This window comes from Mirounga leonina, unplaced genomic scaffold, assembly GCF_011800145.1.
Source record: "Mirounga leonina isolate KUSES-001 unplaced genomic scaffold, KU_Mleo_1.0 Mir_197, whole genome shotgun sequence".
NCBI lineage: Eukaryota > Metazoa > Chordata > Mammalia > Carnivora > Phocidae > Mirounga > Mirounga leonina.
The window spans coordinates 4961839-4982358 of NW_023270494.1; the positions used below are offsets into that span (position 1 = coordinate 4961839).

At 56.6% G+C, this 20520-nt stretch overlaps 1 protein-coding gene across 1 annotated transcript; it reads left to right on the top strand.

The window, feature by feature from the left end:
* Positions 1-1663: 1663 nt before the first annotated feature.
* On the top strand, positions 1664-11264 carry CYGB (cytoglobin). The gene is made up of 4 exons (XM_035025933.1): positions 1664-1920; positions 6782-7013; positions 7311-7474; positions 9936-11264. Exons 1-4 carry the CDS (start codon positions 1778-1780, stop codon positions 9967-9969), a joined length of 573 nt encoding a protein of 190 aa, XP_034881824.1. The 5' UTR covers positions 1664-1777; the 3' UTR covers positions 9970-11264.
* Positions 11265-20520: the final 9256 nt, after the last annotated feature.

Below are 20520 nucleotides of genomic sequence, written 5' to 3' on the forward strand. Positions count from 1 at the left end.
AATAGAAATAAGATTTCTCCTGCTCGCTTTCCCAGTGGAAACCTCCTGGGCAGCTGCCTGGAAGGGCACCACACTGGCATTGGGTGTCCTATCAGAGGGCTTCAGGGAGGTGGCCAGGTGCAGAGTGCTCTGTCCTGGCCTAGGCAGCCTGTGGAGCAGACATGGGTCTGAGCATCCACCCTCTTCCGTCCCTTTCCAAAATCCCCAGAAGAAGGCACTAGATTTTCCTTCCCTCAAAGGAGATGGAGGCAACGTCAAAGAGGCTCCTGCCCAGGATTCCAGGGAGGTACCTGAACCCTGAGCTCCAAGGAGGGCCAGAGCTGGGGCTCCAGCTGGGCTCTCTACTTTGAAATATGATTTTCAACATACCTAAACCAAAGCTGAAGAGGAGAGCCAACCTCTTCTAATACTCACAGTGGGACCCAAAGTCTTGAGAAGGGTGGGGTCACCAGGGAGCGCGCTTTAGGGGGAACTCGGGCTGGGGCTGGGAGTCAGAGGTGGGACCCGGCCATCCCAGGTCTGAACAGTTACTTGCAGGGTGGGGACCCTCTGGCTCTGAGGTCCAGCCCCCACCTCCGGTCCTGTGGCGCTTAGAGCTCACAGAGCAGGACCACCAGCACAAGGATTTGTCTCCTCCATTCGCAGAACCGCTGCCTAGTCTCAGCCTTGGCAGCTGAGATGTCTCCAGGGCCTGGGCCTCCCCAAGATTTCTTGAACCTTCCCCCCAGTACCTCCTTGCCCGGCCGGCTGCCTTTCTTGTGGACTTTCCTCCACCAGGGCCGGAATTCGGGGTAGCGCCTGTTTTTTGCTTGTGTGTGTCATTAATAAGCCACCCAGGGACTTTTTTTTCCCGAGGCCATGTGCACGTACGGGGGGGCGGGGGGGTTGCTGGCCGGAAGGAAAGGGGACCGCAGGCCTCCCGCGCTGAAGTTCGACAGCCGTCCCCCATCCCCGCAGCGGGGGATTCCAATACGGAATTGGAGCAGGGAAGCGACCCCAGTCCTAAACCCTCCGGAGCCTGGGGTCGGGAGCTCTGGGAGTGGCGCCGCGGCCCCCAGTGGCTGGCTAGGGAGAAGCCCGGAGTGAGCGTGAGCTCCGCTGGGACCCCCGCGCCGCCGGAGGGGCTGCGTCCGCCCCCTCGGGCGGGCGGCCACGCCGCAAACGCCTGGGAGTGTTTGACTTTGACTCAGTTCCCCGCCGCGTGAAGGGTGCACACACGCGCACGGCCCGACACCGCCCGCAGCGTGAGCCGGGACACCGTGCCCCCCGACCCGCGCCCGCCCGGGGCGCACTCCTGCGCGGCCGGCACAGCCCGGCGCCGCGTGACCGTCCCCTCCCCCCGAAGCCCCCCCAGCACTCCCACCACACCTACGCCCCAGCCCCGCCCGGCGGTCAAGGTCCGTGGTGGCCTCGCGGGCGCCAGCCGCGTCGCCCCCCCCCCCGCCCCGCCCAGCCTTCACCTTGCCGGAATTGGCTCACCGACGCGGGGTTGGGGGTTTGGGGCGGCTTTATTTTTTTAAACATTTTTCCAGCAGACCACATCCCCGCCCCCCGCTCGCGGTCCCCCGCCCCCCGCACATATACCCTGCACACACACACACACAGACACACACACACCCGGCGCGCACAGACACGCTCCCTCCCTCCGGCGCGCTCTACCCCTCACTCGCCAGCCCGCCCGCCGCGCACGCAGCCGGCCCCGGCTCCCCGCGCCCCGCGCCCCGCGCCCCGCGCCCCGCCGCCGCCGAGCGAAGCCGGGCTGGGCTTGGAGCTGCTCATGGAGAAAGTGCCGGGCGAGATGGAGATTGAGCGCAGGGAGCGGAGCGAGGAGCTGTCCGAGGCGGAGAGGAAGGCGGTGCAGGCTACGTGGGCCCGGCTCTATGCCAACTGCGAGGACGTGGGGGTGGCCATCCTGGTGAGGTAGGTGTCACTCCGGCCCGGCCGAGGCCGGGGGAGGGAGGGCGGCAGCGGCTCCGGGCAGGGGCGGGATCGGCCCGGGTCCGAGCTCCGGCGCCACCTCTCCAGCTGAAATTGGGGCCGGGCCTGCCCGGGTGCAGGCAGTGTGGGGCGCCTTGGGGCGGGCGAAGCCCTGGCTGAGCCGGTCCTGGCTCTGGGCGTGGGGCTAGGAACTAAGAGCCAGACGCAGAAGGAGGACACCTCGGTCCCTCTCCTCTCCCGGGCCTCAGAACTCCTGGCTGGGCCAGGCATGCCTTCTTCACCAGCGACCCCAACCACCCAACCCAGCTCCCACAGACACACATTTCGATTTGTGTGGTTCAGCTGGGGACTCCCCATTTTAGAGGCAGGAAGACTGAGGCTCAGCCGAGAAGAGGGACAAAGAGGAGCAGACCCCTCTCCAGCTCAGCCCCTTTCTGTGTTCAAAGCCTCTTGGAAGGACAGAGCAAAGAGCCAGAGAATAGAGGTCAGAAGGAGTAGGACACTAGGGTCCGGCTTTCCCAGCTGGCCCCTTCCTGCTCCTAGGGGGTGGGCGGACAGGGAGCTCCCAGGTGAGGCACAGGTGAGTGGAGAAGTGAAGGGTCCCTAGGGTACCGTGCCTGCTGAGCTGAGGAGGGAAAGGAAGAAGTGTCAGGAGTCAGGACCCCACCCTGGAATGACCACTTGAGGAGGAAAGGCCATGTGTCTTGGGCTCAGGGGTTACTCAGGTACCACAAGCCCCCAAAGTAACACTTATTTGCACACCACACACTGGTGGACACATACCGTTGCTCTATAGTTAATGTCCCCACCCCACACAAGCTAGTAACAGACTACAGCCACGGAATGATGCTCTCTTCCCACACATGCTGGTCCCTGGGGCCCCAGACCCACATTCACGCTCAACCCTCTGTCCGAGGCAGAGGGAAACGGCCAGATCTGGGACAGAGCAGGGCAGCCTTATTCTTTGGAGATGGGGTAAGCCCTTGTTTGTGGAAGGGAGAGTTGAAATGCATGCCTGTCTCCCAGTCCTGGCTCCTCTGTCTCCCTGACTCTCTCTGCCTTCTGCCTCCCCTAAGCCTGGGACCTACCCAGCTCCATATTGATATGCCCTGATTCCAACTTGGAAACAAATTTTGGAGGAAGAAGAGCAAGAGGCACTCTTGAGTTGGAGGAGAATTCCTGAGGAAGGCATCTCTTTGGGCAGCCCTGAGACCCAGAAACGGGGTGGGGGGGGCGATGGTGGGGAGGCTACAAGGGGGTTTCAGATCCCAAAGCCATCAGACATTCTGAGACACAGACCTACACGTGGGAGCACCCACACAAGCACACGGTGGGTAGTGGAGTCACAGATGTGCCAGACCGCTGCCCCGGAGGGCGGCTCTTCGCTGTGTGTGTCGCCACACGCGAGCCCACCAGGCCTTAGGATGCACCCCAGTGTGCACATGGGTCACCAAGAGGAAAGGAGGTGGAGTCCTTAGGGCCTTGGAGATTTGCTGTCCCGACACCCTGCCATTTGCCAGGGAGGACGTGGAGGGGACGTGTCCAAGGTGCAGCTCCTGGGGTACCACCCAGCCTCCCCGGGGAATGGGGGTGCAGAGGAAGGAACTGAACACTATGGCCAGGGCTCTTTCTTGAGAGTCTAATATTCTGACAAGATCTTTCTCTCTGTGCCCCTGCAATTCCCCATTCCTGAATCTTAGGGAGGCTGGGTTTGGGTGGGTGGGGCGGGGTGGGGGGGCATTTACCAATGTGCTCAGTGCTCAGTGAAGGTCCACAATTAATCTGAGAAGGCCTGAGATAGCAGTTAGATCTAGCCTGCTGGTCAGCCCAGGCCACACTCCACCTGACCCACCTCTGTGTTGATGGGAGCCCAACGCTGGCTCAGCAACTCCCTGCCAGACCCAGGCCCCACCAGCCTGCCCCTCCTGGGTCTCTTCCTGCTCCCTGCCCCCTGACCTGCCAGGTGGGGGAGGCTTGGTTAAAGGGAGGAAAGGGCAAGATCAATAAGCTTGTCGGGTGTCCCAAAGGCCCCTCCCCAGATCCCGTGCACCTCAGTTCTGTCACACCCCCCTCCCCAATTTCACACATATCCACAGGGACAGGCCCCAGTGAGAGCCTGAGACACTAGTCCTCCGGCCCATTGCTCTCGGGTCCTCCCTCCCTGCTGGACTAAAGCCAGCCGCACCCCCGTGCTCTACTCCCCACCCCCCCCCCAGGAGTTCGCAGCCAGGAAGGTGGTGGCGGTGGTGGAGAAGCTGTCTTTGGGTCTGAGCCAGACCCCACACCTGCACTCCAACTGAGAGGGAACACCCATGCTCTGGGAAGCCTCCCCTCCCGGTTGTAACTCTGCCGCCTTCCCCTCCTTGCACTCAGACGAGCCTATTTCAGGCTCTGCTGGAAGCCCAGATGCCTCTGGGAGCTGAGAAACTCCCCAAGGCTGGCTGCTGAGGTTTCTCCCCGGCAGACAGCACAGGCCTGGACTGGGAGGGTCGAGAGAGTGCCTGCGGAGGGGCCGGGGATAGAGGCCAGGATGAAGGAGCAGAGCATGCGGCCCCAGACTCCCCTGGTGCAGCAGTGGGGCTCCCTGGGACCGTCACTCCTCAGGGCCATCACCTGGCCCCGGGGTGTTGGGGCAGGAGGCTCACTGGGTCCCAGGCCCCTGTCTCCCTGGCATAGCAGTCTCTCCGAGGCAGGATGGGGTGGGTAGAGTCTCTCCTTCCTGGCCCTGCCACCCACTTTGCTGGGCAACCTGGGGCATCGATTCCTACAGCAGAACATGGGGATAAAAACAGTGCCAATGTCAGGAGGCTATTGCAGGATTAATGAAACAATCTAGTAAGTGCTCAGTAAGTCTGCCCTGTTAGCTCCTCATCAGTAAAATGAATATAATGCCTGCTTGGTGGTGGCAATTAAATTAAAGAACAGGTGGAGATGTTTTGCACGTGACAACGCACCAGGCAAACAGCGATCATTATTTTTAGGGCAATGTGAAATGCCCAAAGCCTAAGATACTCATTTAAGTCCAGATTGGGTTCTTCACATTTGTCCTTCATGCTGTGCCTCTCCAGAAAAATCCACTGTCTTTTCAGACTCATTGCCTCATTTGTCCTCACCAGTATATCTGTGAAGTATCGGGCGGGAGGAACTCCTCTCACACTTGTGCAGAAAAGAGGTTGTGAAGTGGTTTGCCCAAGGTCACCCTTGGTCTCCACATGGACCGTGTCCTGGTCACTCCCCCTGCCAGCAAGCAGCTTTGTCCCCTGAAGAGATGGCCCCAGCCAGATGCTCTTTCTGCATCTGTTCCAGCTCTCTGGCCAAAGGGCTGATTTGGCAGATTATCAGCTTTCTCTGATCACAAAAGGGGACACTTCAGAGTTGTGACACCACCGGACAAAACAGGTTGTCCCAAGACATTCCATACACGTTCAGAAGTTCCGATCGAGTCTCCGCGTGTACCTCCCCCAACGTCCAGCTCTGGCTGGGAGAGGGGATGCAGAGGTCGTCAGCGTCATCCTGCAGACCACAGGGCCCTCGACTGAGGTGATGGGTCAGAGGGTGTGTGAGAGCCACAGGCCCTGCCCTTGGGTTGTGGGACCCAGTCCAACAGGCAGAAAGGGAAGAAGCCGTAGAAGGTGTCGGGAGAAACCCTAATGGCCTTAAGGGGAAAACAGTCACCCCGGGCAAGCCTGGGCACTTGGGGGAGGCCAGTCCAATGTGAGAAAGAGTGAGGAAGACATCCCACCTACAGTGTGGAAAGGCTGGCCGGCCCAAGGAGTGCTTTACCAGCAGCTGGAGGGGGCTGGAGGAAGGTGGCTGGGTTGGGACAGTTTGTTGGAAGCCTGGAATCCCAGGTTAAGGATTTTGACTTTGTCCGGTAGGCAATGGGGAGCCACTGAGTGTTTTTTTGTTTTTGTTTTTGTTTTTTTTCACTGAATGTTCTTGAGCACAAGAGTGACCTAACAAAAGTGATATTTGGGGCGGGGGGGAATTAGACAATCTCAGGTAAACTGGAGAGGCAGGGAGAGAGCTAAAAAGACGTGGGATCTGCCACAGGATGTGCCAAGGCTTCTTGGAGAAGCATGATGTGCAGATGTAAAGTAATGACGGAACCACACTAGGAGGGTAAGACTAGTCCGTAGCTCTAATTAAATTAGCCAATCAATATGTGCTACAGGCTGAGGAGGAAAGCAGGTCGTGAGGAGGGAACAGACGAGCTGGCAGGAGGACTGAGTCGCATTTCTTCCCTCCGTGGACTGGGTGACCTGAGCTAGGTCACTCGGGCTTTACTTTGTCTGCAAAGAGAGCTCTAACTTGATCTCAATAAAGGCTGGCATTTACTGAGCACCCCGCGTTCACACTGTGCTGAGGACTCCACCCGTGGTTTCTCAGTTCATCCTCATAGCAAACCAGGAACAACGATGCCCATTGCATGGAGGAGGACACTGAGCCTCGGAAAAGTAAAGTCACTTGCCCAAGGTCACGCTGGCCCGAGATTCCAGAACTAGAACTCTTACCCTCTCTGCTGGGACTGGAGCCAGCCTTGAAGGGTGTGTCGGGTTTGGAAAGGAGGCCAGAGCAAGAAAGACAGAGGCTTGGGGGACAGAGCTGACAGTATGCAAGTCTGGCGGATGGAAATGGCCAGGACCTGGGGGGGGGGGGGTTGGGGGAGGTGCACGTACACCAGCTCGGCCAGAGGGAGGGTCTGCATCTGAGGGACAGCTGCACAAGGTGGTGAAAACACTTTCGGGTCCTGCCCCTCCTACCCCGCACGCCCATCATCCTGGCCACCTCGGGGTGGGGCCATGGCAGCCCCTACTTCAGCGCTCACCCCCCCTCCCACCAGGTTCTTTGTGAACTTCCCGTCGGCCAAGCAGTACTTCAGCCAGTTCAAGCACATGACCGAGCCCCTGGAGATGGAGAAGAGCCCCCAGCTGCGGAAACACGCCTGCCGGGTCATGGGGGCCCTCAACACCGTGGTGGAAAACCTGCACGACCCCGAGAAGGTATCCTCTGTGCTCGCCCTTGTGGGCAAAGCCCACGCCCTCAAGCACAAGGTGGAGCCCATGTACTTCAAGGTACGTGGCTGGGTGGGCGTGGCCAGTGCACCACCCCACCTGCTCTGCTCTGGGAGCTCCTGGGGCAACAGCCGGTGACCACTGGACAGCCCAGCCTCTTCCCCCAGCGTGGCTGTGACAGGGAGGGGCGGCAGGATCGGGTCTCAAAGGTGCCTGGCTCCCAAGCTGCCAGGCTGTCATGTCGTCAATGATCCCCTTGGCCAAACTCTGGATAGAAGGGGTGCTGGGGTTCCTGGGGGCTTGGGGGGGGTGCAGGGCACCCAGGCATTTACTTTCCCCTCCTCCCTTTGCTCCCAGATCCTCTCTGGGGTGATTCTGGAGGTGATCGCCGAGGAATTTGCCAATGACTTCCCACCGGAGACGCAGAGAGCCTGGGCCAAGCTGCGTGGCCTCATCTACAGCCACGTGACCGCTGCCTACAAGGAAGTGGGCTGGGTACAGCAGGTCCCCAACGCCACCACGTGAGGAGGGTTGAGGGTGGGCCGGGCAGCCTCCCTGCCGTGTCCTCCCCTGCCCCCTGATCTCCCATCTCTCCTGGGCACAGGAGCTGACTGCTGGGGCAGGAACACTTCCGGGACGCTGGGTCTGGGGTCTGACACATTTAAGAACAGGCATGATGGGAAAGGGCTCGGCCCCTACTACGGGCTGGTCGGAGCAGTGAGCCCTGAACAAATTCTCCTCCTCTAGGACAAGAGAGCACTCAGAGACCCCCAAGATCAAGGCCGCCCAGGGCAGCTCTAAAAGGTTCCCGGCGGGAAGGCTAGCTCATCGGGCCCAGAGGCAGGCCAGGCTAAGTCCGACCACTTCCTCCCTGGGTACCAATCACATGGGGCTGTTTTTCAGCTCATGCTGACCAGTGCTCCGTCCTGCCTCTGCCTCGATAGGGCTGGAGCCAGGAGAATCACGAGGATGTGTGCCCACAGACGCACGTGCCCAAGCCCACGAGGGGCCTGCGTGGGTATCACCACCATGCACACCGTCAGCGGTGTTTACTTCTAGGCTGACCCTGGAGGCCAGGTTCCCAGTTCTGGGGTGAGGGCCGGGGAGATGGGCTTGAGGAGGGTGGCCAGCCTCAGTGACTCCAGCTGACTCGGGGCAGGAGGGGAGGGCTGGCCCCCAGACATGGTGGCTGGGAACACTCCGGCCTGCCTGGGCCCCCAAGGGGCAGGCAGCTCTGGGAGCTCAATGGTGGGGCGGAGGCAGAGCTGGAGTAGGAAGGAGGGAGAAGAGCGTAGGCGGGAATGGGAAGCAGGGGTCAGCCAGCGGCCCAGGACACGCGTTGTAGAGAAACATTCCCAGCAGTTTCCCATGGAAAAGGCGCGTCTCCTCCCTGGGCTCCAAGCTGGCCCACGGAGCCTGCCGGGACCTCCTGCTCGCAAGGCCTCCAGGCCCAGCTCTGGAGGAGGTCCCCTGAGAGCGACCTTGGGAGGCCAGGCCTCCTGACCTTCCTGCTGCTGACCACACCGGCCCCAGCTTGCTCCAGCTCCCTTCCCCCACGGCGGCACCACCCCAGGAGAGTAGAAACCTCAGGAACTTCTGGCTACAGCCAGGCAGCGACTCCAGATGTGCACAGCTGGGCCCTGGCCTGCCCCAGATCCCCGGGGGCTGGGGCGGGGGGGACGGGAAGCCGGCAGAAGATCTTTACCTGCCAGAGGAGGGGCTGGTAGAGCCCGGAGAGCAGCCGGAAGCAGACAGAGGGGCCAGGGAGGGTCTGTGGGGGGAAGGGGCTTGCCCTCCCACGCCTCTCCCCAGGCCGGCTCAGCTCCGGCTGCCAGAGATGAGTTTGTTTACAGCCAGGAGACAAGACTTCCTGCTTCTAGAGAAAAGGGCTTTTTTACAGGGGCCTAGAGGGACTGGAGAGGGAGAAGGAGAGAGCTGGCCAGTGTGAGTCCCAGTGAATCAGAAACACATGGACGGCGTTTCCCGACACGAAGCCCTGTCCCCTCCCCTGTCTTGCCCCAGCTAGACCCGTGGGACTTACATCTCACCAAATCCCAAACATTAAGAAACCACCAGAATCTCAGGCTGCCCATTTCTGCTCCTCATGGAGTGAATGGATGGGCTATTGTGGGGACTGGCTGGAGCCCTGCATCCATCTGGGCCTGGGCACCTCAAATTTGGGTCTCCCCCCACACCCACCAGCCGTGAAGTCGTGGGGATTGTCCCCTCGTCCCTTTGCACTTTCACCCCCCCACCCCGGTCTCCTGAGGGCACGGGTATGGGCCCCGAGAAGGCGTGTCTCCTTGGGCGTGGGGCCTACAGACCCAACCTACTGCTAAGGTCCAAATGGGTTCAGATGGTGGGAGGGAGTTACAGAGCAGAGTTCTAGAAGGCCTCGGTCCAGCTTCTCTTATCAGGGAAGCAGTAGTGGGCCAGATGCCACTGTTTATTGAACTGTCTCTGCTTAAGGGTGTGTGTGCATTTTTTGTGGTGGGTGGGGGAGTCAGGAGGTTGGGGGGCATGGTGGTGAGTGTAAAGGGGCTGCGTGTGCAGAGAATGCCTATGGGTCGCAAGAAAGGTACCCAGACAGGCCAACCAGAGAGGACACGGGTCTCAGAATTAACAGGAGAAGAGCTGATGTTTGAAAGGTTCTTTGTGGTTTGTGAAATGTGTTCACACAGTTGATGTTACTCCGTTCTCATAGAGGTAAGCACGGCAGACGTTATTCACATGTTGGAGAGAAAGATCTGGGGTTCAGGTGGGCCACCTGATTTGTCTGAGGTCACGCAGCAAGTTTCTGGCCAAAGGGGGCCAGAACTTGGGTCTGGTGGGTTGCTTCGGGCTGCAGCAGGCTGGCTGTCCTGGCAGATCGTGTCCTGCCTTGCCGTCGTCCCCTGACCCCTCTCCCCTGACCCCCTTGTTCCCTGGCCCCCCTCCGTGCCCCCTGTAACCTCTTATCTCCATCTCCTATCTCGTCCACAGCCCACCGGCCACGCTGCCCTCTTCGGGGCCATAGGACCCCCTCTTCCCTCCCCCTCCCAGGCAGCACCTTGAGCAGAAGGCCGAGTTCTGAAGACCCTCCTTGGCCCTCCATTCCTGGGTGCCAAGGAAGCTGGAGGAATCCCTGACTCATCTTCCCGGAAAGAGGCAGCCTCTGTTGTGGCCACAGTCCCCACTGGAGCCGCCGGGAGGTGGCGCTGGCTGTGGGGATGCGGACCCCAGCTCAGCGGCCTGTGGGGGTGGGGGAACGCTTCCTCCTTGAAGAGCTGGGCCCACTCTTCTTAGCTTTTCTACTTTCTGTCAGAGACCTAGCTGAGCAGCTGACAGGGGTCCGGGGCAGGTCTGAGTCTCTCCGGGAATAAGGCAGCCCCGTTTCTATCTGCCCGACCAGCATGCAGGTCCCCACATCACCTATCTAGAGCATCATGCACACTCATCTACCATATATACAGATATATTCTATATACAATCTCTATATAAAATATATATATATACATACATATCTATACTGTGTATCTACGGGGCCCAGAGGCACATATGAAGCCTTGGTTTTGCCCATCTGCGTGTGGGGCAGGGAGGAGTCCTGGTCATGCTTCTGGGCAGAGGACAGAGTGTTCTGGCAGAGACAGGGGTCCCATCTCAGCACAGAGAGAATCTACGCCTGTGGGCAGGGTGGGAGTGACTCAAGGGCCTGGGTGGGCAGGGCGGGGGTGATCCGGCTGGCCAGCAGAGTCCAGCCCTTTCTCCAACCAGCTCCGCACATTCCTGCTTTCCACTTCTAGGTAAAAAGGATTTGGCTTTCCCCCTCTCCCCCCGCCCCAGAAAGGATGTGGCTCCCTGACTTGCTCCAGCATGGGCAAGGGCAGACCGAGGGGCCAGCAGTATGGGACAGGAGGACCCCCCACCGGGGGAGGGGCCCTGGTGCAGAAACCTCGAATGCCAGCCCCATCTGCCTTTGCTGCTAGGAGCCCAGCGGGAGTGGGGCTCCACGCTGCTGTCGGTGATGACAGGCCAGATGCCTCCGTCCCATCCTGCAGCTCTGCGGGCCGAGGGCCTTCCCTCCCTGCCCCCTGGCTGCTGGCTGCCGGTCGGTCCTGTCCACCCATCGGGGTCAGAGTTGCTGGGGAACCCCCCCGTGTGTGCCCCTCGGTCACGTGTGCCATCCGCAAGGATGTCTGGTTACTGTGGCTTCTGTGCCGTGTCCCCTCCTGTCCCATCCTCATGCAGCCATGCGTGTAACTGCCTGTCCTTTTGTAGTTTCTGATGTTTGTAACCAGACCCAGCCGTGTCATTAAACAGACTCCCTCTTCCCGCGTCTGCGCCGCTCATTCTGTCTTTTCCTGCCCACTGCCACTCGCCTCTGCCTCCGCTCCTCAGCTCGGGGCTCGGGCCTTTTCTTGAGAACCACCCAAGGGCCCCCTCCCCTGTGCCTCAGCCGTGGGTCTGCGGAGTTGGGGCTCACACCCGGGGTGGACGCCCCGAACCGTGTAATCAGAAGCACGGGCTGGAGACTGGAAGCGGGGCTGTGGAGGGCCAGGAAGGGTGTCTGTGCTTGTTTTTAAAAAGTCGAGGGGCTTTTAATCTTTTGTTCTGGAAATCTCCTCCCTGGGAGAGAGCCAAGGATTGGGCCCCCACCTGCCCGAGGTGAGCACTGCGCATCCCACGGGGGGGGGGGGGGGGGTGTGTGTGTGCAGGGAACAAAGTTCCCAGAAGTGCCGGCCGAGGGTGTTTGAGAAAGGAACTCTGCTTATACCATTGGAAACCTCTAGCACCTTCTCTGAGCTCTCAGCTCCCAGACCCCCTTCCCAAGCCCTGGATCCCGCACCCCACAGCCTCAGGCCGGCCTGTCCCGCCCCACGCATGATGGAGGCAACCGCCAGAGCAGCAACTCCCCAAGGAGGGACCAAGAGGTCATCGCCCCTGGGTGGGCTGCAGGAGAAGCAGGAAGCAGCCTCCAGCCGCCCTTGGGAGGGCTCCTGGCTGCCTGGGAAGATTCAGCTGATGTATCACTTCTCGGCCTTTTGGCTAAGATCAAGTGAAGATTCAGCTGACGTTCAGGAAGTCTTGTCTCCCAGACCGTGAACTCCTCGAATGCAGGCTACACCTTCATCTTCTGGGCCTGGCACAGCAGAGGTGCTCAATAGAAGTCCAAAGAATAAATGAATACCACTCATAGAAAGCAAGACCAGTGCATGGGGCCAAGAGTGAGCTGTGTGAATGAGGCAGAAGTGTGGGGTGGAGAGGGCAGCAATGGGCAAGGCCTTTCCAGGGAGGCGGTGCTGCCGGGCAGGGTGCTGCACTCTGGAGCCAGACTGCCTCCTAATGCTGTGTGACTTTGGGCAAGTCACTTAGCCTTTCTGAGCTGCGTGGTCACCTCTGATTTAAAATAGGAGTGAAAAATAAAATAAAATAAAATAAAATAAAATAAAATAAAATAAAATAGGAGTGCACAAGGCAGGTACCTGGAGGAGGAGGATGTAAACCAGCCACAGTACTGGGGACGTGGGCATGCTCAGGACAGGGTGACTTGACTATCAGACCATCGGAAGCAGCAAATGGAAGGAGGAGAGAGGGTGGGCTGGCCAAGACCAGTCTTGAGAGGAAAGGGGAAGGCAGTGAATAAAAGAGGGAAATCGCAGGAAGCAGAGCAAAGGACAGGGAGATCCTGGGCTTGATGGCCCCTGGTGAGCTCAGGCTGAACCGGAGCCAGAGGGCTGGGGACTGCAGGAGCTGTGAGAGGAAAGGGGGCCTCTCTGCACAGGGTGGGGAAGAGCCTCTGGGAAGAAAGACTCCCCTCCTTCACTTCAGTTGGCGTAAGTGGGAAGGAGCCTCTGAACCAGGCAAAACTGGAATCATTCAGGAATGTGGCCCTTGAGAAAGTTTATCTCCTCTCCCCACCCCCTTGACATGGGACACGGGCAATTAGCGACTCACCCTAGACCTGGGCTAGAGATGCTGCTGCGTAGGGGTGGGGTGGGGGAGGGACAAGTCCAACCATGGCCAGCTGGGCAGGGCCCAGGTGTCCCCAGTAGGCTGTCCCCTGGGTAGGGGAGCCAGGTCTGGGCTTTTGTGCTCTACACTCAGGGATAGCCTTGTCGCTTAAGAGCTAAGCAACTGGGCCAGCTCCCCCTGGCTTGCTCGGGCTGTGAGTGATGGGGTGACAGGAAGGGGGGTTGCCCAGGCTGCATCTCCTTCCCCACCAAGCGGTCCTGGCCACGCAGCCCCACAGCGCCCCCTGCTGGCCGCTGGGCGGGACCCTCACTGGGAGGCGGCGACCTTCCCTTCCTCCTTCCCTTACCTGTGGGCCCACCTTCCTCCCTCGCTTTAAAAGACGTATCCTGAGGCACAAAGGAAAAATGTGAACCCCCATACCTATTTATGCAGATATCCTCCCATATTCTGAGCCAGGTGGAAAAAGTTAATAAATGCTCTATTAAAAAACAGACGAGAGATAAAGCACCCCGGGGTGCCCAGATTGTTGGCTCTTCTTTGTCAACACCTACAAACTCACTCATTTCTGGTGGCTCCGGGTATCCCTCAGCTTGTGGCCACACGGCCTTCTGTGTGTCGGCCTAAACCCAAGATGATCTCATCTCGAGATCTTTAACATCTGCAAAGGCCGTTTCTCCAATAAGGCAGGTTCCTGGGCTCCATGAATCTGGAGGCCTCCACTTAGCCCGCTACACCCGTAAGGGGAGGAAAGAGCAAGGGAACAAGCAGGGACCCACCTGCTCCTCCTCCTATAAGCCAGACACTTGCGGGGCCCTGCAGGTCTGGCCGGGCCCTGCTCCAGGAATTGTCCATCCTGGCGGGGAGGAAGAACTTGGTAATGAATGTGTGAACAGTGGGGTAATTTCAGACCAGTGAGGACAGAGTCTTGGGGGCAGGAGAGAGCTCCTCTAGAAAGGCCTCACCTATTTTCCTCCAACACCCTCAGAAATGCACCTCATAACCTCATTTCATGACCCATTTTATAACTGGATGCAGTTAACAACTCGCCCACAGTCACAGGGCAAAGCAGGAACCCCAGGCTGACCCCAAAGTCTGAGCACCGCCCCCCCACCCCAACTCCCATCATTAGCAGAGAGATGCAGAGTGAAGCACCCAGAGCAGGAAAAAAAAAAAAACATCACCCCTGGCCTGGCCTCCTAGCCACTCTCCTGCTTTCATAGTCTGTCTCCACCCAGCACCAGGCAATGCTTTCTCCAGTCTTGTCGGCCCCAGTGCAGACCTTCCAACGGCTGCCAGGTCCCAATAGCCCTCTGGGGTCTAGAAGGCCCTATAAAAGGAGTAGCTAATAACAGGGGAAGTTAATGAAGTCAAGAAGGGATCTGGGATCTGAGACTGTTGGGAGAGGTGGGACGGCCCCACAGAGCTTCAGAGAGACAATGTGTCCACAGACCTAATGTTCTGTTTCTCATTCCTGAACCAAGATCTGGGCTGATGGTGGGGGCCCAGGTGTTCCAAGCTCGGGAGGAGCGGTGGGATCCAGACTGTGCATTTACTTCTACATCCCCTTGGTCATGGAAAAGACTTTGGGAGCCTGAGGGAGCAAAGCTCCTCCGAAGAGCTTTTGTGGGGCACCTGGGTGTCTCAGTCAGTTAAGCATCTGCCTTTGGTTCAGACCATGATCCCAGGGTCCTGGGACTGAGCCCCAAGTCAGGCTCCCTGCTAGGTGGGAAGCCTGCTTCTCCTTCTCCTTCTGCCCCTCAATCGTGCTCTCTCCCATATAAATAAACAAAATCTTAAAAAGAAAAGAGAAGAAAAACAACAGCTTTTGCATTTCTCAAAACAGAGGGAGGGGCCACCATTTCAGACTCGCATCAGGAGACTCTTGCTGGGGGCGCCTGGGTGGCTCAGTCGTTAAGTGTCTGCCTTCAGCTCAGGTCATGATCCCAGGGTCCTGGGATCGAGCCCCACATCGAGCCCCACATCGGGCTCCCTGCTCAGCAGGGGAATCTGCTTCTCCCTCTCCCTCCCTCCCCGCTTGTTCTCTCTCTCTCTGTCTCTCAAATAAATAAATAAAATCTTAAAAAAAAAAGAAATTCAGACATATACAGAAAGCATTTGGAGAATGCCTGGTGTTCATGGGGCATCTTGAAACAATTTATGCAAATGGAGTCCTAAGAAATAACGGCGGACACATATATGGCATTATCTCCTCTGCTCACATACACACTCCCTTGTCCCATTGGTTCACTTACAAAATACAAGCTCAAAGATAAGAGTATTAGACAAATAGACAGCAGAGCATTAAATCTGGTACAGACCCCTTCTGGGGCACCTGGCTGGCTCTGTTGGTTGAACACACAACTCTTGGTCTCAGGGTTGTAAGTTCAAGTCCCACGCCAGGTGTAGAGATGACTTAAAAATTAAAAAATAAAATAAAATAAAAAGAGCCCTTCTGAGCACAGGGCTCTCTGCTGCTGTCCAGGTCACGTGCCCATGAAGCTGGCCCTGCCTCTGGACAACAGCCTCTGGACAATAGCCACTGGGGGACCGAACCCACCAATGAGCTTGGAAGTGGATCATCCCCTAGCCAGGCTTGAGATGCCCACAGGCCCCGCTAACACCTGGATGATAGCCTCACAAGATACCCTGAGCCAAAGAACCCAGCTGAGCCACACCTGGGCTCCTGAGCCACAGAAACTGTGAGATAATAGTGTGTGTTGTTTTAAGCAGCTAAGGCTGGGGGGACTTGCTAGGGCAGCTGATACTTTTCTGTAAAGCAGAGCTTTCCTTCCCCCAAAGTGGGGCTATTTGGTTACTTTCAAACACTGTTGCTACTGAAAAGATAGATGGATAGATGCTTGAGATTTTCCCTTGATTCACTTTTTTTTTTTAAGTCATCTCTCCACCCAGCGTGGTGCTTGAACTCACAACCCCGAGACCAAGAGTCACACGTTCTACAGACTGAGCCAGTCAGGCGCCCCAACACCAGTTTTCAAAGTAAGATATTGGTTTAATAAATGCCCCACTGGGGGGTCCCAAGAGTTTCTCTGATTTCTTCTGCTGAAGTTTCTTAGGAACACACAACTTTTCACGATTTCCGTGTATTTCAATCATCTACGATAGTTTTTCTTTTATTTTTAAAGATTTATTTTTTTAGTTGAGAGAGAGAGAGAGCATGAGCAGAGGAAGGGGCAGAGGGAGAGGGAGAGAGAATTTCCAGCAGACTCCCCACTAAGCTTGGAGTCAGACTCGGGGCTCAATCCCACAACCCCAAGATCATGACCTTAGCCAAAATGAAGAGTCGGATGCCCAACCACCCAGGCACCCCTACAATCATTTTTCTTTTTGATGCTCAGATTGTTTCAGTTTGGCCAGTGGGAGTCCCTTCCAGCTGGTTCCTGGGTCCTTCTTGCATGATGCCATTAATCTTTGAAGGCTTCCTTGCTCTCTGCCACAAACAAGATATCTCAGGCTCCCCAGGCACTTTCTCCTGCCCCAGACCCTCAGCCCGCCGTTTCTCAGGGGAGCCCTGATTCCTTTGGTGGTGCCTTCTATTTAGACACTGAGATCTGGACGCTAGGGGTCATCATACTTATAATTTGCCTTTCCCCCCAATTATTAGTGGGCTTGGGCATCGGGTATATTCACTGACAATTTTCACTTATTCTTTGAATTACCTGTTCTTATTCTTTATCCAATATTCCTCTTATGTTGTAATTTTTAAAAAGATTTTATTTTTAGGGGCGCCTGGTGGCTCAGTCCGTTAAGCATCTGCCTTTGGCTCAGGTCATGATCCCAGGGTCCTCGGATCTTAAAAAAAAAAAAAAAATTTTTTTTTTTAAGTAATCTCTACACCAAATATGGGGCTCGAACTCATAACCTGAGATCAAGAGTCGCTCGCTCCCCTGACTGAGCCAGCCAGGTGCCCCTCTTATTTGTAATTTTAAAATTGATGTGTAGGACCTCTTTTTTAGTTTCTAGATATTGATCCTTTATCAGTTACAACCACCGGAAGTACTTTCTCCCATTGCGTGGCTTCTCACTTTATCAAGGGCGTCTGTTATGGCACAGAAGTCTACAGCTTTTATGTCATCAGATCCGTCAATCTTTTTGTTTATGGCTTCTGGGTGGGGCTCCTAAGGGGGGGGGAGTCTTCCTAGGGGGGCCTCAGCTCCTCAAGGTTAGCTAAATTGCCTAATGTAAGTCATCAAACAGCTAGTTAGTGGGTATACTGGAGTATCTGTCACCAAAGCCAGTGTCCCCCCACCCCACGGCCCTCCCAGGGTGACTGCAGCTTCCAAGGTGAGGGAGGGAAGATGCAGCAGCGATCTGGGGTCTGCAGGATGAGCCCAGCCAGGATATGGAAGGTAATGTGGGCTCTGGAATAACATTCAAAGTCCGTTCCCAAAGGCCAGTCAAAATGACCAAGTCTGGGATGAGACTAGGATGCCTCAGAGGAGGGCTGATAAAGGATTGAGAACAGCACGTGCAAGGACCAGACTGCTGGGAGAGAGGCAGAGATTTCAAGGTCACCAGGGGGGAGGAGACAGCACCCCGAAGAGACAGAGCTGAAAAGCATCTCGGGGCCCCAGGAGTCTGAGCACATCAGCCTCTGGACACTGGACGCCCCAGCGTTTCACCTGGGTGGCAGGCAGCTCTTAAAGTACCTGGTGCACCCGAATAGAAAGAGGGTCACTGGTGCCCCTTCCTGGGCATGACCTTCTGAAAGGAGGGCAGGATGGCAGAGAGAAGTTACATAGGCTTTTGCAGCTTACTAACGCCGATAAGCCCTCTGAAGAGCGAGCCTGTGGCCTTAATGCCTGTCTGTATTTAGGTGGGGCTGCCAGGTTTTCTGGTGAGAAAGCAGGTGGAGGGAGTAAAGATGAATCATGCCTTCTCCAGGTTCCCTAGACCACGTGGGGCTCCTTGGTGCAGCACCCCTCATCACCACTAGGTGGCGACTTTGCACCATCAATACTAACGGCCAGGGCCCCGCGAGATACTGGCTCCCTTCTCGGAAAAATCCCTCAACTTCACCCCGCCCAAGCTCTCTTTCTTGACTTTGCCCCCCTAGAGCCCGTGGGTGGGGAGATAAGCCCAGAACGTAAATGGAGAGGACATCTGAGGTCCTGGGTTAGCCAAATTCTGGGTAGAGGGGATGCCTTTCTGATCCTCTTCTCCGCTCAGGTCCCCCAGCCTCTTTCCCCATCCCTTTGACCTGGACCTTTTTTTTTTTTTTTTAAGATTTTATTTATTTATTTGACACAGAGAGAGATAGCGAGAGCAGGGGGAGTGGGAGAAGGAGAAGCAGGCTTCCTGCCGAGCAGGGAGCCCGATGTGGGACTCGATCCCAGGACCCTGGGATCATGACCTGAACCGAAGGCAGATGCTTAACGACTGAGCCACCCAGGCGCCCTGACCTGGACCTTTGCAGTAGCCTCTTCGCTAGCCTTGCTACCTTTGCCAAACCTGTCTGCCCTAAGCACAGCCAGAATGACCCTTCTGAAATACAGGTATGGTCCAGGGTGGCTGGAAAGAACATGGGCCTTGGCACCGTACACAGCTCGGCTCTCTACCGGCTGTGTGGCCCTGGGCACAGCCCTAAACCTCTCTGAACCTTGACAAGAAAGTCAGCATCTCGTCATTCAATAGAGCTTCATTACGTGTTCTACATTTCTTTGAATCTCAGCTAACAAAGAGACCCCTAGTATTTTACTCCCCTGGACAAACACAGGGACTTCCTTCAAAGGTGTATCATCAGAACCTTTCCGAGTTCGCCAACTTATGACTTCAGGGTCCCCTTGCCCTTTTCGTCTGGGGGTCACAATGTCTCACCTTCTTGATCTGAATGTCACGAGGGGGTCTCAGGATTGCTCAGACACGAAAGAAAGCCTATATTATTCTCATGTGTCGGGGAGCTGGTGGCTGTTTGCTCCCTTCCCCAGCCTTCCCGCAAATCAGTGCTTACAAGGGACAAAGTGTTCTCATTTTAAAACTCTTGAGTGTGTGGTCTTTATTCCACAAAGCCTGTTTCCTCATCTGTAACGCTTGGTTTGCCTACCCTGCAGGATTGCTGTCAAGATTAAAAATGTAACCATGTCTATGAAAGCAATTTTCAAAGAGTAAAATATTAGATGCAATGTTCCAATTTAAAAACTCCCCACTGCTTACAGAGAAATAAAAGCACCTCTCCTGACCTAGCAGAGCTTCCAGCATATACCTCCTGCCTCCCCACACTTGTTGCCTGTCAGCCTCCCGGCACGTCCTGGGATGCCAGACCCCCCCCCGCCCAGCTATAACCAGGGGCCCCTCGCTCCTGTATCTTTGTTCTTGTTCTTCCCACCAGCAATTCCTTTCCTCATCCTTCCCTGTCAAGATCCTCCTGTCACCTTTAGGCTAATTTTGTTTAAAGATTTTATTTATTTGAGAGAGAGAGGAAGAGAGAGCACAAGGCGGGAGGGTGCAGAGGGAGAAGCAGACTCCTCACTGAGCAGGGAGCCCGATGTGGGACTCGATCCCAGGACCCTGGGATCACGACCTGAGCTGAAGGCAGATGCTTCACCTGACTGAACCACCCAGGCACCCCCCTTTAGGCTAATTTTAGAAAAAGTTTAGACTGTGTTTTCTGTAAGCAGTAAAAGTAATACACGCACATGGTATGCGATGAAAAGCAAGTGTCTGTCCCACTTCTCTCCACTACCCTCCCACGCAGGGTCACCCCACACATGCACTTCCAGAATGTGTTTGTGGATCCACCGGCAAATACATGGATGTTCTCTTTAAACGTAGGTAAATGGAGTTACGTTAAACATGCACCTTGCTCTTTTTCGCTTCATGTATCCTGGATGTATTCCTCATCAGCACACAGAGTTGCCTAACTGCTCTTAACAGCTGTGTAACATGACCGCAAACTACACCCCTGGTCTATTTGACGCCCTTCCGCCCTCCGGCTGCACAGGTGTCTGGAGTTGCAGCCAAGGCCCCGCTCAGCGTCCCTGCACCTACATCGCTGGGTGGGGTGCTCTGTTTCTAGGGGACAGATCCCTGACAGCTATCAGCACCATGAGTCCCTCTCCCCCTGGGGGCTCCTACAGTTTTCCTGGCGTTCCTGGGCTGACCCCATGGCTCAGGTATCTGGAGCATTTGCTAGAGTCTGAAGTCAGATTGTGAGACTTGGCTCAAACCCCAGCTTCTCCACTTCATCTCCCTCTGCCTCAGTCTTCTCATCCCTAAAATGGAGAGGATCACAGTGGTACTACTTCTGACTTGTCACAAGAGTTGAGATAACACATTACAGCCCTTCGATCAGGCTGCCCTCATCCTTCCTCTTATAGCCCCTGTGTATTTCCACCTCCGTGCTACCGAGCCCCAGCTCTTCGCACACAGGCCCTGGTCTTGTTCCTCTCTGTGCCCACGGCCCCCAGGCATGTGGTGGGTGCACAATAATCCGCCCATGCATTTGCTACCGGAGATCAACCCTCCAGCTTTGGCCCTTTCCCCACCCCCAAGGCTTGGTGGATAGGGACGAGGAAGGATGCCTTCCTCCGGATAATCCCCAGCAGTCAGGAGCCCCTCCTCCTCTTTTCACTTCTTAACCTCCCACCCCCATCCCACT